We start from the raw sequence: 18,186 nt of genomic DNA on the forward strand, positions 1-18,186 counted from the left end.
GTAGTTTGATTTAAATTGTGCTTTTCCTTTAGAAATAAAAAACAACAAAATCCCTGCCCGTTGACACGGGAGGGGAAACATGTGCTTTCCAGAGGCGCTCAGAGGCCACTTTCCTCCCGCTGGGGGTTTCATCTGGTGGTGGAGGGTGAACGTCAGCACATCCTTGAAAAGCCAGTGCTTGAGGGTTCCGGCGTCAAGTCAGAGGGTGGGTGTTTCCAGTAGGAAAGGTCACGGGCCGCTTTTGTCCCCGTCAGTGTGTGAGAGCGGCTGGCGCTGCTGCTTGATAAACAGAGACCGCAAGATGCCGACCGACTACATCAGGAACGGGGTCCTGTACGTGACGGAGAAGTGAGTGAGGCTGTCTGCGGCTGCGGGCGGGCGCGCCCTCCGGCGGGGGCCAGGATTAGAGGGGGCTCCTCGCAGGCCCCGCGGTCCAGGGCGGCCCAGCCGTGGGGACCCCTAGCCCTGCCGAGACCCCAACTCCTGCTGGCTCCCGGCCCCCCGGGTGGGGAGGTGCTGCCTCTGAGCTGGACGCAGCCGGGGCCGCATACCGTCATTTCCCCAGGCCCCGGGATGCCCTGGTCTGGGTGCTCAACGTCGTGTGGCGGGAACCGTGCGGTTCCCCCAGCCAGGTCCCTGGCCCCAGGGCGGCAGCAGGGTTCTTGTTACCCTCCTTCTGGGGTGTAGCAGCCCAGCTACCCCCAGGGGTGGGAGGGGGCGGAGCAGGTGCAGGGTGGGGTCTGTTCTTAGCCCTGGGGTCCCTCGGCCACCTTGCCCCCCACTGTCAGCCAAGGACCACCTGTTCGTCTCTACTCCCTCGCTGGAGGAACTGGCCGAGGAGACCGACACACACGTCTCTTGTTGGGCGTCCTGGGGATGCTCACGTCATGGAAACGTGAGTCGGGTTTAGTGTAGAGCAGTGGGGTTTGAACCTGAGAAGCTGTGAGACTCGGTAAAAATGAAATCGGTTGTAAGAGGCCAGCGCGTCGCAGCAGGTGAGGGGGCCCTGTGTCTGGGCTGTGGCTGCAGCCGCCGGGCACGGTCCCCTCTGGCTCACCTGCTGGGCTGTGCTCTGTCCACCCCTGCCCCCTGGCGCCGGTAGTTACCTGTGCTTCGAAAGCTCCAAGTCCGGCTTCTCCAAGAGGAACAAAGTCATCAAGCTGGTGGACATCACGGACATCCAGAAGGTGGGTGCGGCCCCTGCTCGCCCTCACCCCCAGTCTCAGGAGCGGAGGAGCGGCGGGGTCGCGAAGCCGGCGGTCGAGTTGGGAGCGGGGTGCGATTAGAACAAAACGAGGGGTGCCGTCTGGACTGTCGGGCAGGCCCCGCGGTAGGTCCCCGCTTCTAGGCGGTGTCTGTGAGGAGCCCCGCGGCCCGTCGTGGGGTATCCACGTGCCGCGGGCTGTGCGCTCTCTTCTGCCGGGTGGACCGGTGTCTGGTGTCCTCGCACGGACGGTGTGTATGGGGGTGGGGTGGGCAGTGAGCTGGGCCCCGGCAGCCATCTGCCCCTTGGCCCTGAGACATTCCCCCTGGGGCAGGCTGTCCCGTCTCCGGCGCTTCCCAGCACTTTCCGTCGTGTCACGTGGAGCAGGTACAGGTGTGCGCAGAGCCTGACACACACACCTGGCGGGGGTGGGGGGGCCAGGTCCACCCACGCCCCCTCTGGGCCTCCTGGGTGGGCCCCCAGGGGTCCGCTGGGCAGCGTCTCCTTCCCTCTGAGGGTGTGTCAGGAGCACCCCTGTGGCTGTGGTGGGTCCCTCCCTCCCAGAGACATGTGTGGTCGGAGGAGCAAGATTGGGCTGGGGGACCTGCTCCCCCCACGTGGTGCTCCTTGGGGGGCCCCGGCGAGGCTGGGCGGGTGTGTCAGCAGGTCTAGTGTTCCGCTCACACCGTCAGTCCTCGTCCTCTGCTGGCTGGGGAGGCCCAGGCCCGTCTGGGGCTCCGTGGAGAGCACCCTGGGGTGTGGGGAGGGTGGCCCCATCTCCAGGGGGGCCCGTGGTGACAGGCACGCCGTTGGCTTTCAGTACAAGGTCCTCTCCGTCCTCCCGGGGTCGGGCATGGGGATTGCCGTGTCCACGCCATCAACACAGAAAGTAAGTGCTGGGCGGGGGCCGGGCGTGGCTCTGAGCGCAGGTCGGCTGGGCAGAGGGGCCTGGGAATCCCCCTCCCTCCCTGGGCAGGAGGCTGGGGCCCAGCGCAGGTGCTGGGCGGGGGCGGCGGCGGCTCTGTGTGGACCTGGCCGCGCGTGGACACACTGCCAGTGCTTCCCCTCCCCGCCAGCCGCTGGTGTTCGGCGCCATGGTGCACAGAGACGAGGCGTTCGAGACCATCTTCAGCCAGTACATGAAGATCACGGCGGCGGCAGCATCAGGCGGTGACAGCTAGCGTTGGCTCGCCGTGACGTCGCTGGGAGCTTTTCTTTTTTTAACAATTCGGTAGTGGAGAAAAATTGGACATCTTTTGCAATAACCCCCCCCACACCCCCGATCTGTGGTTTCTATTGTGTTGACCCTGCGTTTTACAGACCCCTTCGCTTAGGGGTCGGGACTCTCGAGGGCGCGTCTTCTGGACGCGAGGCCACCGGGAAGGATGACACGCAGGACACACCGCCAAGCACAGCTGTGCCTTCTCTGTCCCCACCGGGTGGAGACCGGCGCGGCCGCACCCCGGCTCTCGGAGGCCAGCAGCTCTGCCACACCAAAGCCATATGAGGAGCACACGGGGCCCTCCCCGGGGTGAAGGACGCCGGCGACAGGCGACGTGGGGGCCCCTGGCCAGCGCCATGAACGGGCCCGTCCTTTAGGGAGACCCCCGTGCACGTCCTGGGAGCGCGGTGCTGACCAGCTGGCCGGGGGCCCGAGATCAGCTCCTCAGGAGGAGGCAGAGTGCCGTGCGGTGCAAAGGCCCAGGAGGACGGCCGCTTCGGGGGTGCTCCGAGCCCCGGGGCCGCCCCCGCCTCCAGGCTGCTGTGCTGGGGTGGGAGTGGACAGAGCGCCTCAGGCCCGAGGGGGCCCAGGCTGGCAGAGGGCCTGCCCATGGGGGCTGTGCGGGGACGCTGGGGAGGTCAGCCGGCTTTGGGGAGTGACTGCGAGCAGAGCCCAGAGGTCGGGGTCCGCAGCCCTAGCGCCTGCACACACTCGGCGGGGAGCGGGGAGAGCCCTCACTCTCGGGGAGGTCAGAGCGCGCGTCTCGCAGGCGCGGTGTCCCGTTGGGACTGACTGGCCAAAGGCCTCGGGGACGGACACGCCCAGGAGATGGCGGGGCCACCCGTGCTCGGCACACTCCCGACATGGGCACCTCCGGCCCCTCAGCTTGTCCTGAGTCCTCTGGGTGTCACGGAGATCGTTGTTTTTTGAAGAAACAGAAGATTATATTTTTTACAGAGAGCAAGCTGTTTTTCTTATTTTTGTATCGTTTTTCAGACGTAATTTTTACCTTTGCTCCCCATTTGCTGGTTGGGCGGGCGATTCAGTGGCGTCACTCCTGTCACCCCTTGGTGGGGGGACCCCGCGGAGTGCGCTCGGGAGCCACACCCACCAGCCAGACAAGCACACGCCCCGGCCCAGTCGTGAGGTCCCGGGGCCCTGCGGTGGCCGCCCAGCTCCTGGTCTCCCTGGCGTTGGTGTCTTGTGACCTTTCAGAGACGAAGGCAGAGCCCGCCCGAGACCTGGGCTTTGCCCCACAGTCGGTGCAGGCGGACCGGGTTCTGGGGGGGGGGGCTGTGGGTTCACACCCAGTGGGGGACCCCCTCTGTGCCCGGGGCAAGGCAGGGTGGGCCCTGAACTGGCCCAGGGTGACTGCGGGGCGACACCTGTGGGTGCTGCTCAAGCCCCGCTCCCCGGGGCTGCTGTGGGCTCGACACGTGTCCCTGTCAGCACCGTGGGACTCTGTCCCCATGCGCTATGGCTGTGTCCCTGCGTGGAATGGACTTGCCTCCTTCAGAGTGGCGTGGTTTGGTTTGAGTCCCTTCTGAGGAGCAAGGGAGATGAAAACTGACCACGTGCGGGGTGGCCGTCCTCAGCTGCACAGTGGCCCACGGCAGGTCCCTCTTTGGAAGCCCAGGGCCCCTGCCGGGAAGAGCACGGGCCTGTGCGGGCTCCCTGTCGGGGAGAGCCTGGAGTTTTATTGAGTTGTTTAATTTCTGCGACTAATCACTGAACTAGAATGAATGTTCCATTTTTTATGTCTGGAGCCCAGTCTATTTTGGATCTGTAAATACTCATTACCAGTGTAACTTGTTCAACAAAAGGATTGTACTGTATGAGGAACTGATGAAAAATGCCCCGTAACATTTTTTTAAAGAAAAAGTCTTGTATAAATTATAAATTTTTATTTAAATAAACCTGTAATGCTTTGTGCTAAGGTCGGGGGGCTCAGTTTTCCTGGCAGGGTCCCCGCGCACCATGGGCACCTGGAGTGGGACAGGCTGGCACCACGGGCCCCTTGCGGTGGCCCAGGGCCCCTGTGGCCACTAGCACTAGAGGGCAGTGGGGATTTCAGCACCAAGGCCGAGGAGTGAGGTGGGCACCCAGGGAGTGGGCTGGGGGCGGGGGAAGCTGTAGACATGGGGAGGAGGGAGGCAGGGGCCCAGCTTCCAGAAGAAGGAAGCCAAGGATGGGTGGTGGCCAGTGGGGGAGGAGCGTCCAGGGGCTGGCACATGCCACGGGGGCGGGGGAGCTCAGGGATGGGGCCGAAGCAGCACTTGCAGTTTGGGGTACAGGTCCTGGCCCCGCCCAGAGGCGCCTCCCCTCGGGGGCCCTGGGCATCCCTGGGACCAGCTGCTGCTTGCAGCCCTCCCCGAGGTCTGAGGTTGAGGGGGCCCTGGGCAGAGGGGTCCTTAGTAGCGCTTGTGGCTCAGCTGGTCCAGTTGCTGGCACTGGACCCAGAGAGATGCAGGGACCTGCCTGGCTTCTGAGACCCCCCCCCCCAAGGTCGCACCCAAGGGCCCCCTGCACCCTGGGCCCCCGGGAGGCAGAGGCCTGCCCAGGTCCCTCAGGGAGTGGCCAGAGCTGGATGGAAACCAGGTCCAGTGGGCCAGCTCCGTGGTGAGGGGGGCGGCCTTGGATACCACATCCGTCCACCTAGCCCTTCATCCATCCATCCATCCACCTGTCCCTCTGTCCACTTCCGGCGCTGTCCTAGGTGCTGGACACAGCAGTGACGGGACAGCGGTCCCTGGGGAACCTGGCAGACATCAGACAGACGCCCCCGGGAGTGCTGTCCCCTCACCAGTGACTCTCCTGACGACACACCCAGGCTGTGATTTTGCAGCTAAAATAAACCTCCTGGTCCCCTACCTACGCTTGAAGCTCCCTCTCAGCCTTTGCCCCTCTTTGTGGCGGGCCCTCTTCCGACAGCCCTCTCGTCCACAGCGAACCCCGCTCCCTGGAGGGGAACATGGGGTGAGGAAGGGTCGGGAGCTCAGGGCGTGGTGGTGGTGGGGGAGACTCCCACCCGCCGCGCAGGTGGGCCTCCCCAGGTAACGGCCCCGATTTGCGCATTTTACAGAGGTTTCGTTATTTCACGTGTCGGTAAAGCAGCACACACGAGGCTGGTCACTGTTGAAAACGCGCAGCGCCCTTCTTCAGTCCCCGTGGTTTCCTCCACAGGCCCGTATGTTTCACTGTGTGCCTTTCAGGGCACGGCTCCGAAGGCTGCTCTTGGCTTTACCTTTTACCTGGGGGGTCCATGGGACAAAAAAAAAGGGGCCGTGGTGCCCCTGTAGAGCTTGGGCCTTTGTTCCTGGGGCGACAGAGCCCCAGCAGGGCTCCCAGCAGAAGCCACCACTTGCTGCAAGTCAGGAGAGCGGCCACCCCAGGGTAGCGGGTGTGGAAGGGGACACAGAGGGAGATGAAATGAACTTCCCTGCTCTTGAACCGGGGTTCTCTTCATAGGCCCTTACTGTTACTAACACAGCATGTGGTGAGTGAATTTTATGACTATATGATGGGTAAATAAATAAGGTCACACGCTGACCGAAGAGGGGTGCTCACGATGAGCCCAGGATTGTAATACTGTTCTCCCCACAGTATTTAGCCAATGGGCAAAGCCGAGTCCAACATCATTTCCTGTAACAGAGACCGGAGTGAGGGGTGAGGCGACCCTGAAGGCCGCCGGAATCTCGGGGAGCAGCCTCTGCCTGGGAGCTGAGGGTCCGGGAGGTCCCCCCGTGTGTGGGAAAGCCGCCCGGCTCGCGGAGATCTGACCCCCCCAAACACGCTGGAACCGGGAAGCCCAGCCCCTTCCTGCTCTGGACCCCAGTGTCCTCCACTGTCAAAGGCTGGCATCCCAGCACCAGTAAGAAAGATTGGAAAGGATGACACTCAAATATCTGTGATTATAGAAAGCCCCCAAACCCGCAGAAAAATAAGAGGCACGTTTTTCTGGACAGAATCTGATACATAAACAGCCACTGCATTTCCACATAAAAACAAAACTTGTAAAGGGTAACTAACAGCCTCAAAATAGGAGGCTTTTAAGAACAAATCTAAACAAGATCGAGAGACATGTGGAAAAATTATTAACCTGTATTGAAAGATGCGAATGAGGACTTAACGTAATGGGAAATACATGCAATGTTCATAGACTGGAAAACTCCGTTTCATGATGAAAACGTCTTAATACCCACGGGATGGAACAGGCTACAGAAGATGACAGAGTAGAGTATGCCTTCACATAAAGAGCAAAACCTCAAAAGCTGTGCTGAGAATACAAACAAGTAGGGGAAGAAGAAGAAACACCTTTCTTCTACCCTCTTAGGTTTACCTATTGGGGTCTGTGAACTAAACTGACCAAAGGCAAATTAGAAGAAACGGCATACAATTTTTATCTAATGCTAATATTTAATTTTTTTTTGATGTGCCTCCAGGCCTTTGTAGAAAAGCAGTGGAGACCCAAAGAGATGGTCAGACCCAGGGCCTTATATGGATTTTAATAAAGGGCAATACATTTGACAAGAAGTGACAAAGCAAAGGGAAGGGAGTTTGGGCTTCTAGGGTAAAGTTAATGTATTGGGGAATTTTATATGGAGAAGCTAACGGAGGAGAAGCGTTGTTTTATTAAGGTTTGTTTGCGCAGCACCACCTCAGTGCTAACTTTGTCTCCAGGGACAAAGGGGGCCCAGGAGAGAAGAGGGGGCACACCCTCACAAAGAGGAAGATAGGTCCTTTCAGGCAGATGGGGGAGGGCAGAGGGCTCTTTTTGGCATCTTGTCTTCCGCTCGGAACAGTCCTTATGCCAGAGTGGCACATTTCGGGGTGCCACATTCTGATCCCCTCTCATGGGTAAAGCAAGGAAGTGATACCCTCAAATTCTGAAACAGTAGTTACCTCTTCGGTGGAGGCAGGGCAGGCTCAGTCCACAAGGGCACGCAGGGAGCTTGGGGGCGAAGTTCAGTTTCTTGGCTTGGGGGGTAGGTACCTCATTGTTCATCTTACTCTTGTTCTTTAAATTGTACGTGTTTTCACAAAAAATACTCTGCTTTGAAAAACAACAGGAAACTCGTAAGAGAAAAAAGAAGCTAGGTCCTGCCCAAAGTAACAACTTTATTTGTCTTCTCAAACACATCAGAGCAAATTTCACCATTTTCTAATCTTGAAGCCAGCAAGACTAGAAAGGAAATGAAGCCACTTTCTGCCCAGTTACACGGGACCGCAGTGAGGACAGAGGCGGCCGCCCGCCCAGGGGCCTGACTGCTGCACCGACAGGCCACACGGGAGGTTACTGACCTAGACTAACGCCGCTCAGCGACCCCAGGTTTTCACTGTCCAGCCATCAGTTCTGATTTTTTCTTAAAATCCTACAGTGTAGGCGCTGGGGTCGCTCCGCTCAGGGGGTCCAAAAGGTACTCCGTACTCCGGCCCCGTGACGGGGTCATCCAGAGCCCCGCCCCCCCCCCGGCGTGGGGCGGGGCGGTCCTCGGACAGCCACACAACCTCCAGGGGCAGCTCCAAGGTCTGCGATTTTGAATGTCGGCAAGCAGTCGGTGAATGTCGCCAAGGCACGCAGGAACCACGTGGCGTGGTGGGGTTTCTTCCTGAACGTAAAGTGCCTACCCTCTGACCTGGACGGTTTTTCTACAATTGGCAGTGAATTTCAGGGCAGGCCAGTGATTGGAAACATTTCCCAGGGACGATAAAGACTGGAGACTCTCTCAGGGACCCTGGTGAAGCAGCGCCGTCAAGTCCACGGCGCCCACGGTCCCCCCGCGCAGGGCTCGTGCACCTTTGCTTTCCTCCCCACCGAGGGCAAACATCAACAAGACGGCAGCATCTCCTTCTTTCTCATCCTCAGACTTTTCACTCCCCCGCCAGTTATCAAATCATTCAACTTGCACAATCACTTAATAACGTGGTCTCCTAAAAAAACCACTGTTGAGGCTGCCCTGGGCGGGACTGAATGGTGAAACAGGACATTTCACGTGTCCTTCCAAATAGAAATCACTGCAAAGGCATTCCAGAAATAAACGATGTCTGTCAGATGCTAAAGCGGCTGCCGGGACCCTGCGTGAAAGGCGGGCGGCCACTCACACGGCCTCTCGTAACAGTCAAACTCCCTCTTCACAAATCCAAGGGGAAGCTGCATCCTCTCACGTCTCAGCTAAAGCTGTTTTAGGTGCGTCTTCCACGCACCGAAGCACGAACACAACGAAACGAGGCCCGGGCGAGGGGCGGCCCCAGCACTTGAGCAGAAACAAACGAAAACAATGACAGCGAGGGCGTCGTTTATCCTCTTCTGGTTTAAAGGCCAGAACTTTCAATAAATACACAGAAATAAGTTGTGAAGGTAAGAAAGGAACAAACCTGGACCACGTGGTACAGACTCGGGGGCTGCGCCCAAGGGACCCCGGGGCGTGGGACGCTCCCCTGGGGGTGGGGAGCTCGGGCTGGAGTTCACACAGTTCGCGCAGGAACGTCTCAACGCCTCACCCACCGCGCTCGGCTGCTTTCTGTCTCCCCGCAAAGCCCAGCTATGGCATCCCCGCTGTGCGGACAGAAAGCTCGGGGATTCCAAATTTAAGAGTTAAAACCCTTGCGAGAGGGCCTTGCAAGCCGCCCGTCTCCAGAGCTCCTGACTTGTCCTCGCTCCCAGCTGGATTGTCTAGAAACACCAGTGTGACTTTTCAAGCTACAGTAGCGTCGTTACTGGGAGTGTTCTTCTCACTCGCGAGAATGGGCTACTCCGGAAGCGTCGCTTCGGGCAGGACTACGATATTGCACTGTAGTCGCCCGGGACAGGAAGGGTCCAGTAATAACGCCTTAATCGCAAGTTAAGATGCAGGTACTACAAAGGCAAAGAGAACCATCTACTTTCCACAACTTGATCACAAGCTACTACAGAGTAAGTCTTGCCAAGCAGATCGGTGACCCTGTAGACACTCGTGTCCTGGTGGCGTGACCTTGACGGAAAGCATTCACGTCGCGTTGTCCCTACAGTTATTGCGAGAGAGCCACAAGTGGGCCGCTTTTACATCTGCGCCGTCAGCGTGGCTGAAATCTTAAGAAGCCAGAGGCGCTCCCAAGTCAACGGGCGCCACCTGCTGAGGATAAGTTACGTGAAACGCAGCCCAAAGACCCACACAGAACCGAAAATGCCAAATATGTCCACAGAATTGTTGACAAAAGGTGTTTTTTCTAAAATCAAGATTTAACTATCAAAAATAAATTTCTAAGTTTGAATGCGTATCAACGTAATTGGTCTGCGGTAATTTTCTTCAATACGCTCCCGCTTCCCAAGCACAGCGAGAAGGCCGGTGACGCGAGGCCGGTGACGCGAGGCAGCGGCTCAGCGGTGCGACTCCTGCTTCGAGTTCTCCTCGATTCCTCGTGCAAAGAGCCGGACCAGCTGGCAGTGGACCCTGCAGAGACAAAGGGCCACACTCAGACCCTGCGCGTCCCCTGACTCTCGGCCCCCCAGCTGGTCGAGGACGGAGGTGGGCCTCACGCACCAGGACGGTGGGTCTCACCGTGGCAGTCTCTGGTCCCACCTGGCAGCGACAGGCCGGGGCGCAGAGCGACTTCCTGACACTCCTGAGAGACCTACTCTGCAAAGAGCAGCTGACGGCCCAGTGGAGATCTGGGACCCCACAGACCCGGTTCTAATTCCGGCGCCCCACCCGCGAGCAGAAGCCGCCTCTCTCCCTGCCTCGGTCTCCTTATGAGGACTGAGCTGACGGGGCCATGGGGAGGGTCCCCTGAGGGGCAAGCCCGAGCGAGTAGGAGACGCGGGAAATGTGCAGTCACGGAAGACAAGTGTCGCCACGCCAGCCCGAGCGCCCGCCTTCCACGGAGAGCCACAGCACGTGAGCGGGGGCTCGCAGGTCGGCGTGGGCTCTCGGGTCCCACTGGCAGTGCCGCCGTCCCACTTGATGAATGACGTCACAGCCTCCTGCGAGACGGTTAGTCCCAGAGACCCCATAAGTAAGTGGCTCGCTGTTCAAGGCAGCGCAACCTTTATCAAGACGTGTAGGATCTATTTCACAAAAGAATGCCTTTTTTAACTTTCAGCAGTTCATAAGCCGGCATTAAAAATAATTCCGTTTCCTTAACTTGTGAAATGAGTCTACAGGAGCCGAACCCCTGCACGCACGACTGGCAGGCAGGGCGGGTTCGCCTCTGACCTTGGAGTCGCCTCTTGTCCTGAGATGTGAGCAGGGCGGTCACTGCCACACTGGCCGCATCCTGGTCGCAAGAGCAGGGAGCACGCAGACGGGGACTGGGGGAGGCCGGAGAGCCTGCCCCTGCCCGCGGCTTTGGCTTGCACGCTAACAGGCAGGAGACCCAGCTGGGACCAGCAGCTGGTTGGCCGAGAAGCCATTTAAAGTGGGGATGATAAACGGGGATAGTACGCAGCACCCTGAAACATGGAAGGGCGCGCCCGCCACCCACCCATCCAGGCAGCGGGGGCGGGGCCTGCAGGCTCACTCCTGACTGCCTTGCTCGTGTAACACCCACCCTGCCATCGCCAGCGAGAGTCCAGTTTGGATTCCTTAAGGTCGACCAAGATCCTAAAGCCACTGGTCACAGGACAGAATCCTTCTAGAACTTTACAGTTCTCCCTCAGTCTCTTGTAACTGTTACACGCACACCTCAATCAATAGCCTTTTTCTGAAAAACAGTTTCCTTTACTGTGTCTTTCAGTGGGGCAAAAAACCACGTTCTTGGCACTCCTATTTCATCTGGCGATGTAATAAATACATATAATCAGACTTCAGATTCCCAAGTCCAAACACAGCAGGCCCAGCAGGTTCAGAGCCGGAGGGGCGGGCCTGGTGCCTGGACCACAGCAGGGCCGCAGCACCTCCCGGTGGTCAGTGGATCCAGGACTTGGAAAGTGCCCACAGAGGCGCTTTGTTAGTTTAACTAGTGAGGAGACGAGAGAGGGAACGCCAGTGCTGGCAGTGCAGGATGTGGCACAGAAAAATAAAACTGAGGGGCTTCAAAACCTGTGAAAAGACCGACCCCTCAGCATCTTTCCAAACCTGAGGTCACGGCGTCTCCCTGGGGACTTCACCCGGGGAAACACACGTGCGTCTGTGACTCACTCTTATGCTTCAGGCTGTGAGGGCGCCAGGCTCACAGAGCCCCAGCGCCACCTTCGCTCACCTGACCTCGATGGCAGGGCTGCTCAGAACCTCCCCGTCGCAGTTCCAGGCGCTGCTGGAGACGGCGCAGCAGCAAGGGGGGCGGTCGCTACACAGCTGCCCCAATCGCTTCTTCCCGCGGCCCCGGGCGCTGCCGTCCTTGTCCTCCGCAGGCTTCGACACAAACTGGAACTTCTTGACGCGATAGACTTCGACGAAAGTGAAGTCAAACTACCAAGAGACAGCAGGACGGAAACGTGCTCTCAGCGGTGCTGCGCTGGGGGCGGGACAGCCGTCGGGGCCTCCCGGCAGCTCCTCGCCCCGCAGCTTGGGGACAAGAGAAGTGGTCACCACAACTCTCACAATCCGGTCCCATCCACAATGAATGACACGGAGTAAAGAGCTCCGCGGCTCCTGAGCAGCGACTTGTACGATTATTTACCTTCTTAACAAGCAGTATTTTAAAAGCCACATGAAAACACTGTTGGCCCAGATCTTAAAAAAATTTAACAGCCACAAACTTGACTAAAATCATAGGCTGATCAGAAGTTGCAATGGTCTGGGTATTGTTAGACTCGCCCTCCCCGGCCCCGTGTCACTACAAGGGTGCCAGTGACTAAGGAAAGGTTTGCTAGAAGAGTCTCAATAGAACCCCTTTCCGGGAGCTGAAAGATTTTGTTGTGACCAGCAAGGGCAACAGAAGGTTGCACTGCATCACTTCATTCTGTTTTTACATAGGAAGAGAAACATTCACGCCTCCTAGTTTCTCTGCCCAAAGGCTTTATATTTTTAAATGAGATTTTACAAGGAGTAACTATGACTAAGACTTAATGCAAACAGAAAAATCTGTCCTCCTTCCCCTTGAATTCACAGCCGATCCTACAACATACAGATCGGGGTCGCCCAGGTAGAAGCGGCCGCCGACGCAGGCCATGTGGAAGCAGTGGTGGCCTTACCTGGTCGCCCTGGTTGGTGTGCCTGACGAGAAACCTCAGGAAGTTGAACCGGGAGCACTTCCGGATGAGGATGAGGTCAGAAGACCCGTCTCCCAGGTGGGCGGCCGGGGAGAGCCCCTGGGGGCTCCGGGGACAAGCACAGGACATGTTGGTGGCGTTGATGGCCAGGAACTGCCCGCAGACGACCTTCCACTCTTCCACCTCCTCTGAAGCAGGAAGAAGCATCGCAGATGCTACGTTAAATCCGAGCCGGGCAGGCGGGCGTCCCGAGATGACCGGGAGGGGTCGTCTCTACAAACGCACCATGCGATGGCTTCTCAGCATCAACGCAAAGAAAACCGCGCCCGCCGCTGTGCCCGGCGGTCACCTCCCGAGAGGCAGAACTGTTTCTCGGGCCCTCGCCTGGGACTTGGGACCACGATCTAGAGCAGGGGTCGCCAAATCTGGCCCACCACCTAGCTGACTGGGTGTGGCCTGCGAGCTAAGAATGGGTTTTACATTTCTAAGTGGTTGAAAAAAAAAATCAAAAGAAGGAAAGTACTTTGTGACATGTGAAAATGGTGTGAAACTCAAATTCCAGCGCCCACGAATAGTTTCTGGAGCCCTGCTGAGCCCATTCGCTGACCCCCGCTCCGGACCATTCTAGGGACAGGCGCCTGGCTGGCGCTACAACAGTAGCTCAGAGGGACGTGGCAAGACGGGCCCTTCCACAAAATCCCCTCTTTTCTCCAGAGTCTGGCAAAGGCAACCGCGCACTCTGCCTGGAGCTGAAGTGGAAGCAGGTGCCCCTGCAGAGAAGGGGGGGAGGGGCGAGCCCCGGGGCCCCGGGCAGGTCCCCCCCCCCCCCCCGCCCCCACACCGCGGAGCCGGCCCAGCCACGTTACCGGCGCTCTCCAGGCCGTACAGAGACCTTTTCCGCTCCTCCTCCAGCTGCCGCTTGCTCTGCCTGCAGACAAAGCACCTGGAGGACAAGAACACGCCCCCCCTCGCCTGTAACCTAGGCTGCAAAAGCATTTCAATTGTTTGCATATAACAGGAAGTGCAATTGCAGAGGCTTCGCTTAAAAATACTTGGTTTGCATATTAATTTGGGTTCTCAGAATCAGATCCACTCTTAAAAATTACATAGACAACATATCCGTTTTGGAAGTTGATAAACATTACAAAAAGCAAACGGCATCCCATGAGGCCCTTCTGTTGGCTCTGGGGGGCGGGCTGAGCCTGGCCCTGACGCCGGGGTGGCAGCGGACGGAGCAAAGGACAAGGTGCAGGTCCCAGCGCGGATTCCCGGCCTGAGACTTTGTTCCCTTTCACAAAACAGGTAACACAGTGGTGACCTGGTCCGGTCAGTAACGAGCAAGTGAACGGCTCAGAGCAGCTGTCGCGGGACTTGGTCATCGGTCTGAAAGACGTTTGCGGTCCTGGGCACCGCTGGATGCAGGCCGTCAAACGGGCCAGGGGCTTTTGCTGGTGGAATTAGCTCATCAGCAACGGATGTGGCGAGGCCGTGCCTCTGTTTGATTTTATGGTCTCAAATTCTTCACTTAAAGGAGGAGAGGACCAGGGGAAGGAAGGGCCCACGTCTGAATGACTTAAAGGAAGAAGGAAAACCCCCGAGTCCATCGAAACCCCTCAGCCTCTCCGCGTCCTCAGGCTGAGGAGCAGGGACGAGATGCGGGCTGTCGGGCCGCGAGTACAGGTGACAACCTGACACTCGTTCCAGGTTAACCCAGGCACACACTGTTGGGCACGGTGGGGACACACAGGGCGACAAGGTAGCATGGCTCGCAGAGGGGCCCCCACTGCTGGCCTGGGGTCTGGACTGGCCTCTCCTGACCACCCAGTGGGGGGGACAGGGGGCCCGTCCAGCCAGCTCCACGGGTGCCCCGAGGGCGCGCACAGAGCTGTCCATAAAGGGGCTTGTCTTCATCATTTCTCACATCCCCAGTGGGGGGGGACAGCGGATCCCCGCACCGGAGCAGACGGCGTGGTGTGAGCCCTCTGCTGGGTAGACGAAGGGGACCAGACCTGACCCTGGACCGCCCCGTGACCCAGGACCCAGCGTGGGGGACACAGCAGGACCCCCTCAGGGTGCGTGGGACCCTGACCACTGGTCAGGAGGAACCAGCACCTCCCGTCTACATTGCCAAGTACTGCTCACTTCACAGCAGGAGCAAACCCCAGCCAGTCCTGCTTCTATCTCATCGTTTGAGCAGAAACGCACGTAAGGGATGTGCTTACCCCGCCCTGCAGGGTTTCCTGTCCCTCGGGGAGCCCACCGTGTGCTGTGCTGGCAGGAAGGACACTGTCCCTTCGTAGCAGTGATGGGAGAGGAAGGTCTTCAAACCTGAGAACAGAGAGAGACGGAGAGACACATCCACATGCACCACTGCCTGTGCAGGAGGCCGTGCCGTCAGCGTCTGCAAAGCGTGGGCCGGGGCCCCTGCCTGGGGACAGAGTGTCTGCAGGAGGACGTGGCCCCCTCCCACTTCAGGCTGAGCTGCCACCACCATCACAGAGGACTGCAGGCTCCCGGCCACCAGGGCTGCCTTCCACACTGGCAAAGGGGACGTCTTGGCCACCAGTGACCCCTCGTCGTGGCCTCGACGACGTGGCCTGCAGATTCCGCCCTGTGAAGCCCCCAGCGCGCCCCCAGGCTTGACCCCGTCATCCATAACTTTGGTGTCTTGGAGGAACTCAGGAAAAAGACCAGGCAGCACTGCTACCAGACCGTGGCCGGCCCCTCTGGCAAACTGTGGCGTGCTGTCCGTCGAGCTGCCTGCACCCCCAGCACGCCCGGGGCTGCAGAGGAAGAAGCGAGCAGAGGCTGCGCCACGAGGTTGAAGGAAAGGAGCCGCCTCCTGACGTCGAAGTGCCAGGGGAAGCAGCAGGTGCCGGTGCCAGCGGCCAGAAGACCTACAGCTACGATCATTCACGAAGGCGGCTCCACTGAACAACAGAGTTTCAGTGCAGAGGAAACAGCCTTCTGCTGGAAGAAGATGCCACCTATAGCACTTCCCCAGCTGGAGAGGAGAGGTCGCTGCCTGGCTTCAGAGCTCCAGACGACAGACAGGCTGGCTCTGCGGTTAGGGGTGGCTTTAGGTTGAAGCCCGTGCTCATTTACCATCTGAAAATCCTGGCGCCCTTAAGAATTATGCTAAATCCACTCTGCCTGTGCTCTGTAAATGGAACAACAAAGCCTGTTTATAAACACATCTATTTACAACATGATTAACTGACTATTTTAAGCCCACTGTTGAGACCTACTGCTCAGAAAAAAAGATTTCTTTCAAAATGTTACTGCTCGGGCTTCCCTGGCGGCGCAGCGGTTGAGAGTCCGCCTGCCGATGCAGGGGACGCGGGTTCGTGCCCCGGTCCGGGAGGATCCCACATGCCGCGGGGTGGCTGGGCCCGTGAGCCACGGCCACTGAGCCTGCGCGTCTGGAGCCTGTGCTCCGCAACGGGAGAGGCCACAACAGTGAGAGGCCCGCGTACCACACACACACAAAAAAAATGTTACTGCTCAATGACAATGCACCTGGTCACCCAAGAGCTCTGAGGGAGATGGACGAGATTCATGTTGTTTTCATGCCTGACAACACAACATTCATTCTGCAGCCCATGGATCAAGGAGTCATTTCAACTTTCTTTTCTTTTTTTTTTTTTTTTTAAAAATGAATTCATTTATTTATTTTTGGTGTGTTGGGTCTTCATTGCTATGTGCAGGCTTTCTCTACTCTTCATTGCTGTGTGTGCCCTTCTCACTGTGGTGGCTTCTCTTGTTGCGGAGCACGGGCTCCAGAGCGCAGGCTCAGTAGTTGTGGCGCACGGGCTTAGTTGCTCCGTGGCATGTGGGATCTTCCCGGACCAGAGCTCGAACCCGTGTCCCCTGCATTGGCAGCTAGATTCTTAACCACTGCACCACCAGGGAAGTCCCCATTTCAACTTTCAAGTCTTAACTCCTTAAGAAATACATTTTGTAAGGCTATAGTTGCCACAGACAGTAATTTCTCTCATGGATCTGGGCAAAGTAAACCAAAAACCTTCACCATCCAGATGCCATTAAGAACATCTGGGATGATTCATGGGAAGAGTTCAAAATATCAACATTGACAGGAGTTTGGAAGAAGTTGATTCCAACCCTCCCGGATGAACTTGGAGGGGTTCAGACCTCAGTGGAGGAAGTCACTGCAGATGGGGTGGAAACAGCAAGAGAACTAGAATCAGAAGTGGGGCCTGGGCCAAGAGGGAGGAGATATGGGGATATATGTATGCATATGGCTGACTCACTCTGTCATACAACGGAAACTAACACAACAGTGTAAAGCAATTATATTCCGATAAAGATGTTAAAAATAAAATAAAACAGTACTATAAGTCCCTGCAAATAAATAAATAAATACAGCCGAGGAATTCATCTCAGCAACAAGTGTCAAACTTTGAATCCTACATCCTTTCAAACTTTTTTTCTGCATTTAAACGCATTTGAAGGCTGAAGGGTGGTGCTGCACGTGACCTGCAGTACAGACCGTCACTTGTTTGTACGATCTGGGATCGACCTCCATTCCTCTTTGTTCCAGCTCTGAGCACCTGTGAGAACTGGCCTGTGACCGACGGCAGTGGTTCTCCGGGCACCCAGGACCCGTCAGACTCCCGCCCCCTGGTTTCCAAAGTCTGTGAACGGGGCCCCACCCTGAGCGAGGCGGAGGCCGTGTGTGGAAGCTCCCGGCGTGGTACTCTGAGTTACCTGAGAAGTCGTATCTGACAAGACCCATCCACCGCTTCTGCTCGCTGTCCTTGATGATGTCCCCGTAGAAGCCGTAGCCCAGCAGGGACACCGAGTACCGCAGCAGCGTGCTGTTGTGATGCACAGAGGACACGTCCATGGGCAGCGAGTCCCCTGCGTAGAGAAGCCAGGGTGGACGCCGCGCCCCTCCGCCTGTCCCGCTGCACAGCGCCCGGCGGCCATGACGAAGCCACGGATTAAAGCGTGAGACAGGCAGAAGGCAGTCGAGGCCGTGGGCTGTTCTCCCGGGGTGCCCGGCCTCCTGCTCTCCACTCAAGTGACTAAATTTGACTCAAATTTCCAAAACGGGCTTGGAAAGCTGTTCCGTAAAGAGGGGAAAACAATGTGACCGTGAAGCTCGCTAAACGCCACTAACGGAAAGGAAGGTGGAAAAGGCGCCTGGCGTCTTCAAATGTAAAATCACACGTGCACCGTCTGTAAACACAGCCGTTCTGTGACTCTGGATGACACGCGATGAGCACTGCCATCGGGGACAAGGACGGGCAGAGGGAGCCACACATGTGCGCTGAGGGCGCCTGGACAGCTCCGAGCAGCTTTACAAGCAGCCTGGGGCTTCCTACCCCGGGGGACGCGCTTTCTAGAGGAGCGGGGAGGTGGGGTGTGACTGGGGAGGCCTGTCCCCACAGGGCGACAAGAGGCCGGAGAACCACCGGGGCGCAGGCGCCGGGCACCCCAAATGGTCTGGGGAGGGCACCAGAGGGTTCCGAGCAGAGCAGTGCTTCTGTTTCTGAAGGTCGCCCCGCTGGATGGGAAGTGGCAGGGAAGGGTGGCAGCCAGGGCCCTGCGGGCGGACTGACGGGCACCCGCACGGTGAGGCGGACCGACACCCACGTGTGCCCGGGA

General features: G+C 58.1%; 2 protein-coding genes across 12 annotated transcripts in view; one reads left to right on the plus strand and one right to left on the minus strand.

Moving 5' to 3' along the window:
• GRAMD4 (GRAM domain containing 4) overlaps positions 1-4,362 on the plus strand; it is a 77,609-nt gene extending 73,247 nt beyond the window's left edge. For all 5 annotated transcript variants that reach the window (XM_022596940.2, XM_089921467.1, XM_089921466.1 and 2 more), the window contains 4 exons: positions 255-348; positions 1,103-1,187; positions 2,025-2,093; positions 2,281-4,362. In XM_022596940.2, the coding sequence (XP_022452648.1) occupies positions 255-348; positions 1,103-1,187; positions 2,025-2,093; positions 2,281-2,385 (353 nt within the window). In that variant the 3' untranslated portion in view covers positions 2,386-4,362. The remainder of the gene's footprint in view (positions 1-254; positions 349-1,102; positions 1,188-2,024; positions 2,094-2,280) is intronic.
• Positions 3,908-18,186, minus strand: part of CERK (ceramide kinase) — a 53,985-nt gene continuing 39,706 nt past the window's right edge. For 5 of the 7 annotated variants that reach the window (XM_089921470.1, XM_089921468.1, XM_022596945.3 and 2 more), the window contains 6 exons: positions 17,284-17,436; positions 14,778-14,883; positions 13,422-13,498; positions 12,538-12,743; positions 11,604-11,812; positions 7,525-9,856 (listed from right to left, as the gene is read on the minus strand). In XM_089921470.1, the coding sequence (XP_089777596.1) occupies positions 9,784-9,856; positions 11,604-11,812; positions 12,538-12,743; positions 13,422-13,498; positions 14,778-14,883; positions 17,284-17,436 (824 nt within the window). In that variant the 3' untranslated portion in view covers positions 7,525-9,783. Of the gene's footprint in view, positions 7,477-7,524; positions 9,857-11,603; positions 11,813-12,537; positions 12,744-13,421; positions 13,499-14,777; positions 14,884-17,283; positions 17,437-18,186 lie in introns of those variants that run through there. The other 2 variants (XM_030760871.2, XM_089921469.1) reach the window with 2 other exon arrangements.

This window comes from Delphinapterus leucas, chromosome 11 (assembly GCF_059928025.1).
Source record: "Delphinapterus leucas isolate spDelLeu-1000000601 "Yukka" chromosome 11, BTC_Dleu_Yukka2, whole genome shotgun sequence".
NCBI lineage: Eukaryota > Metazoa > Chordata > Mammalia > Artiodactyla > Monodontidae > Delphinapterus > Delphinapterus leucas.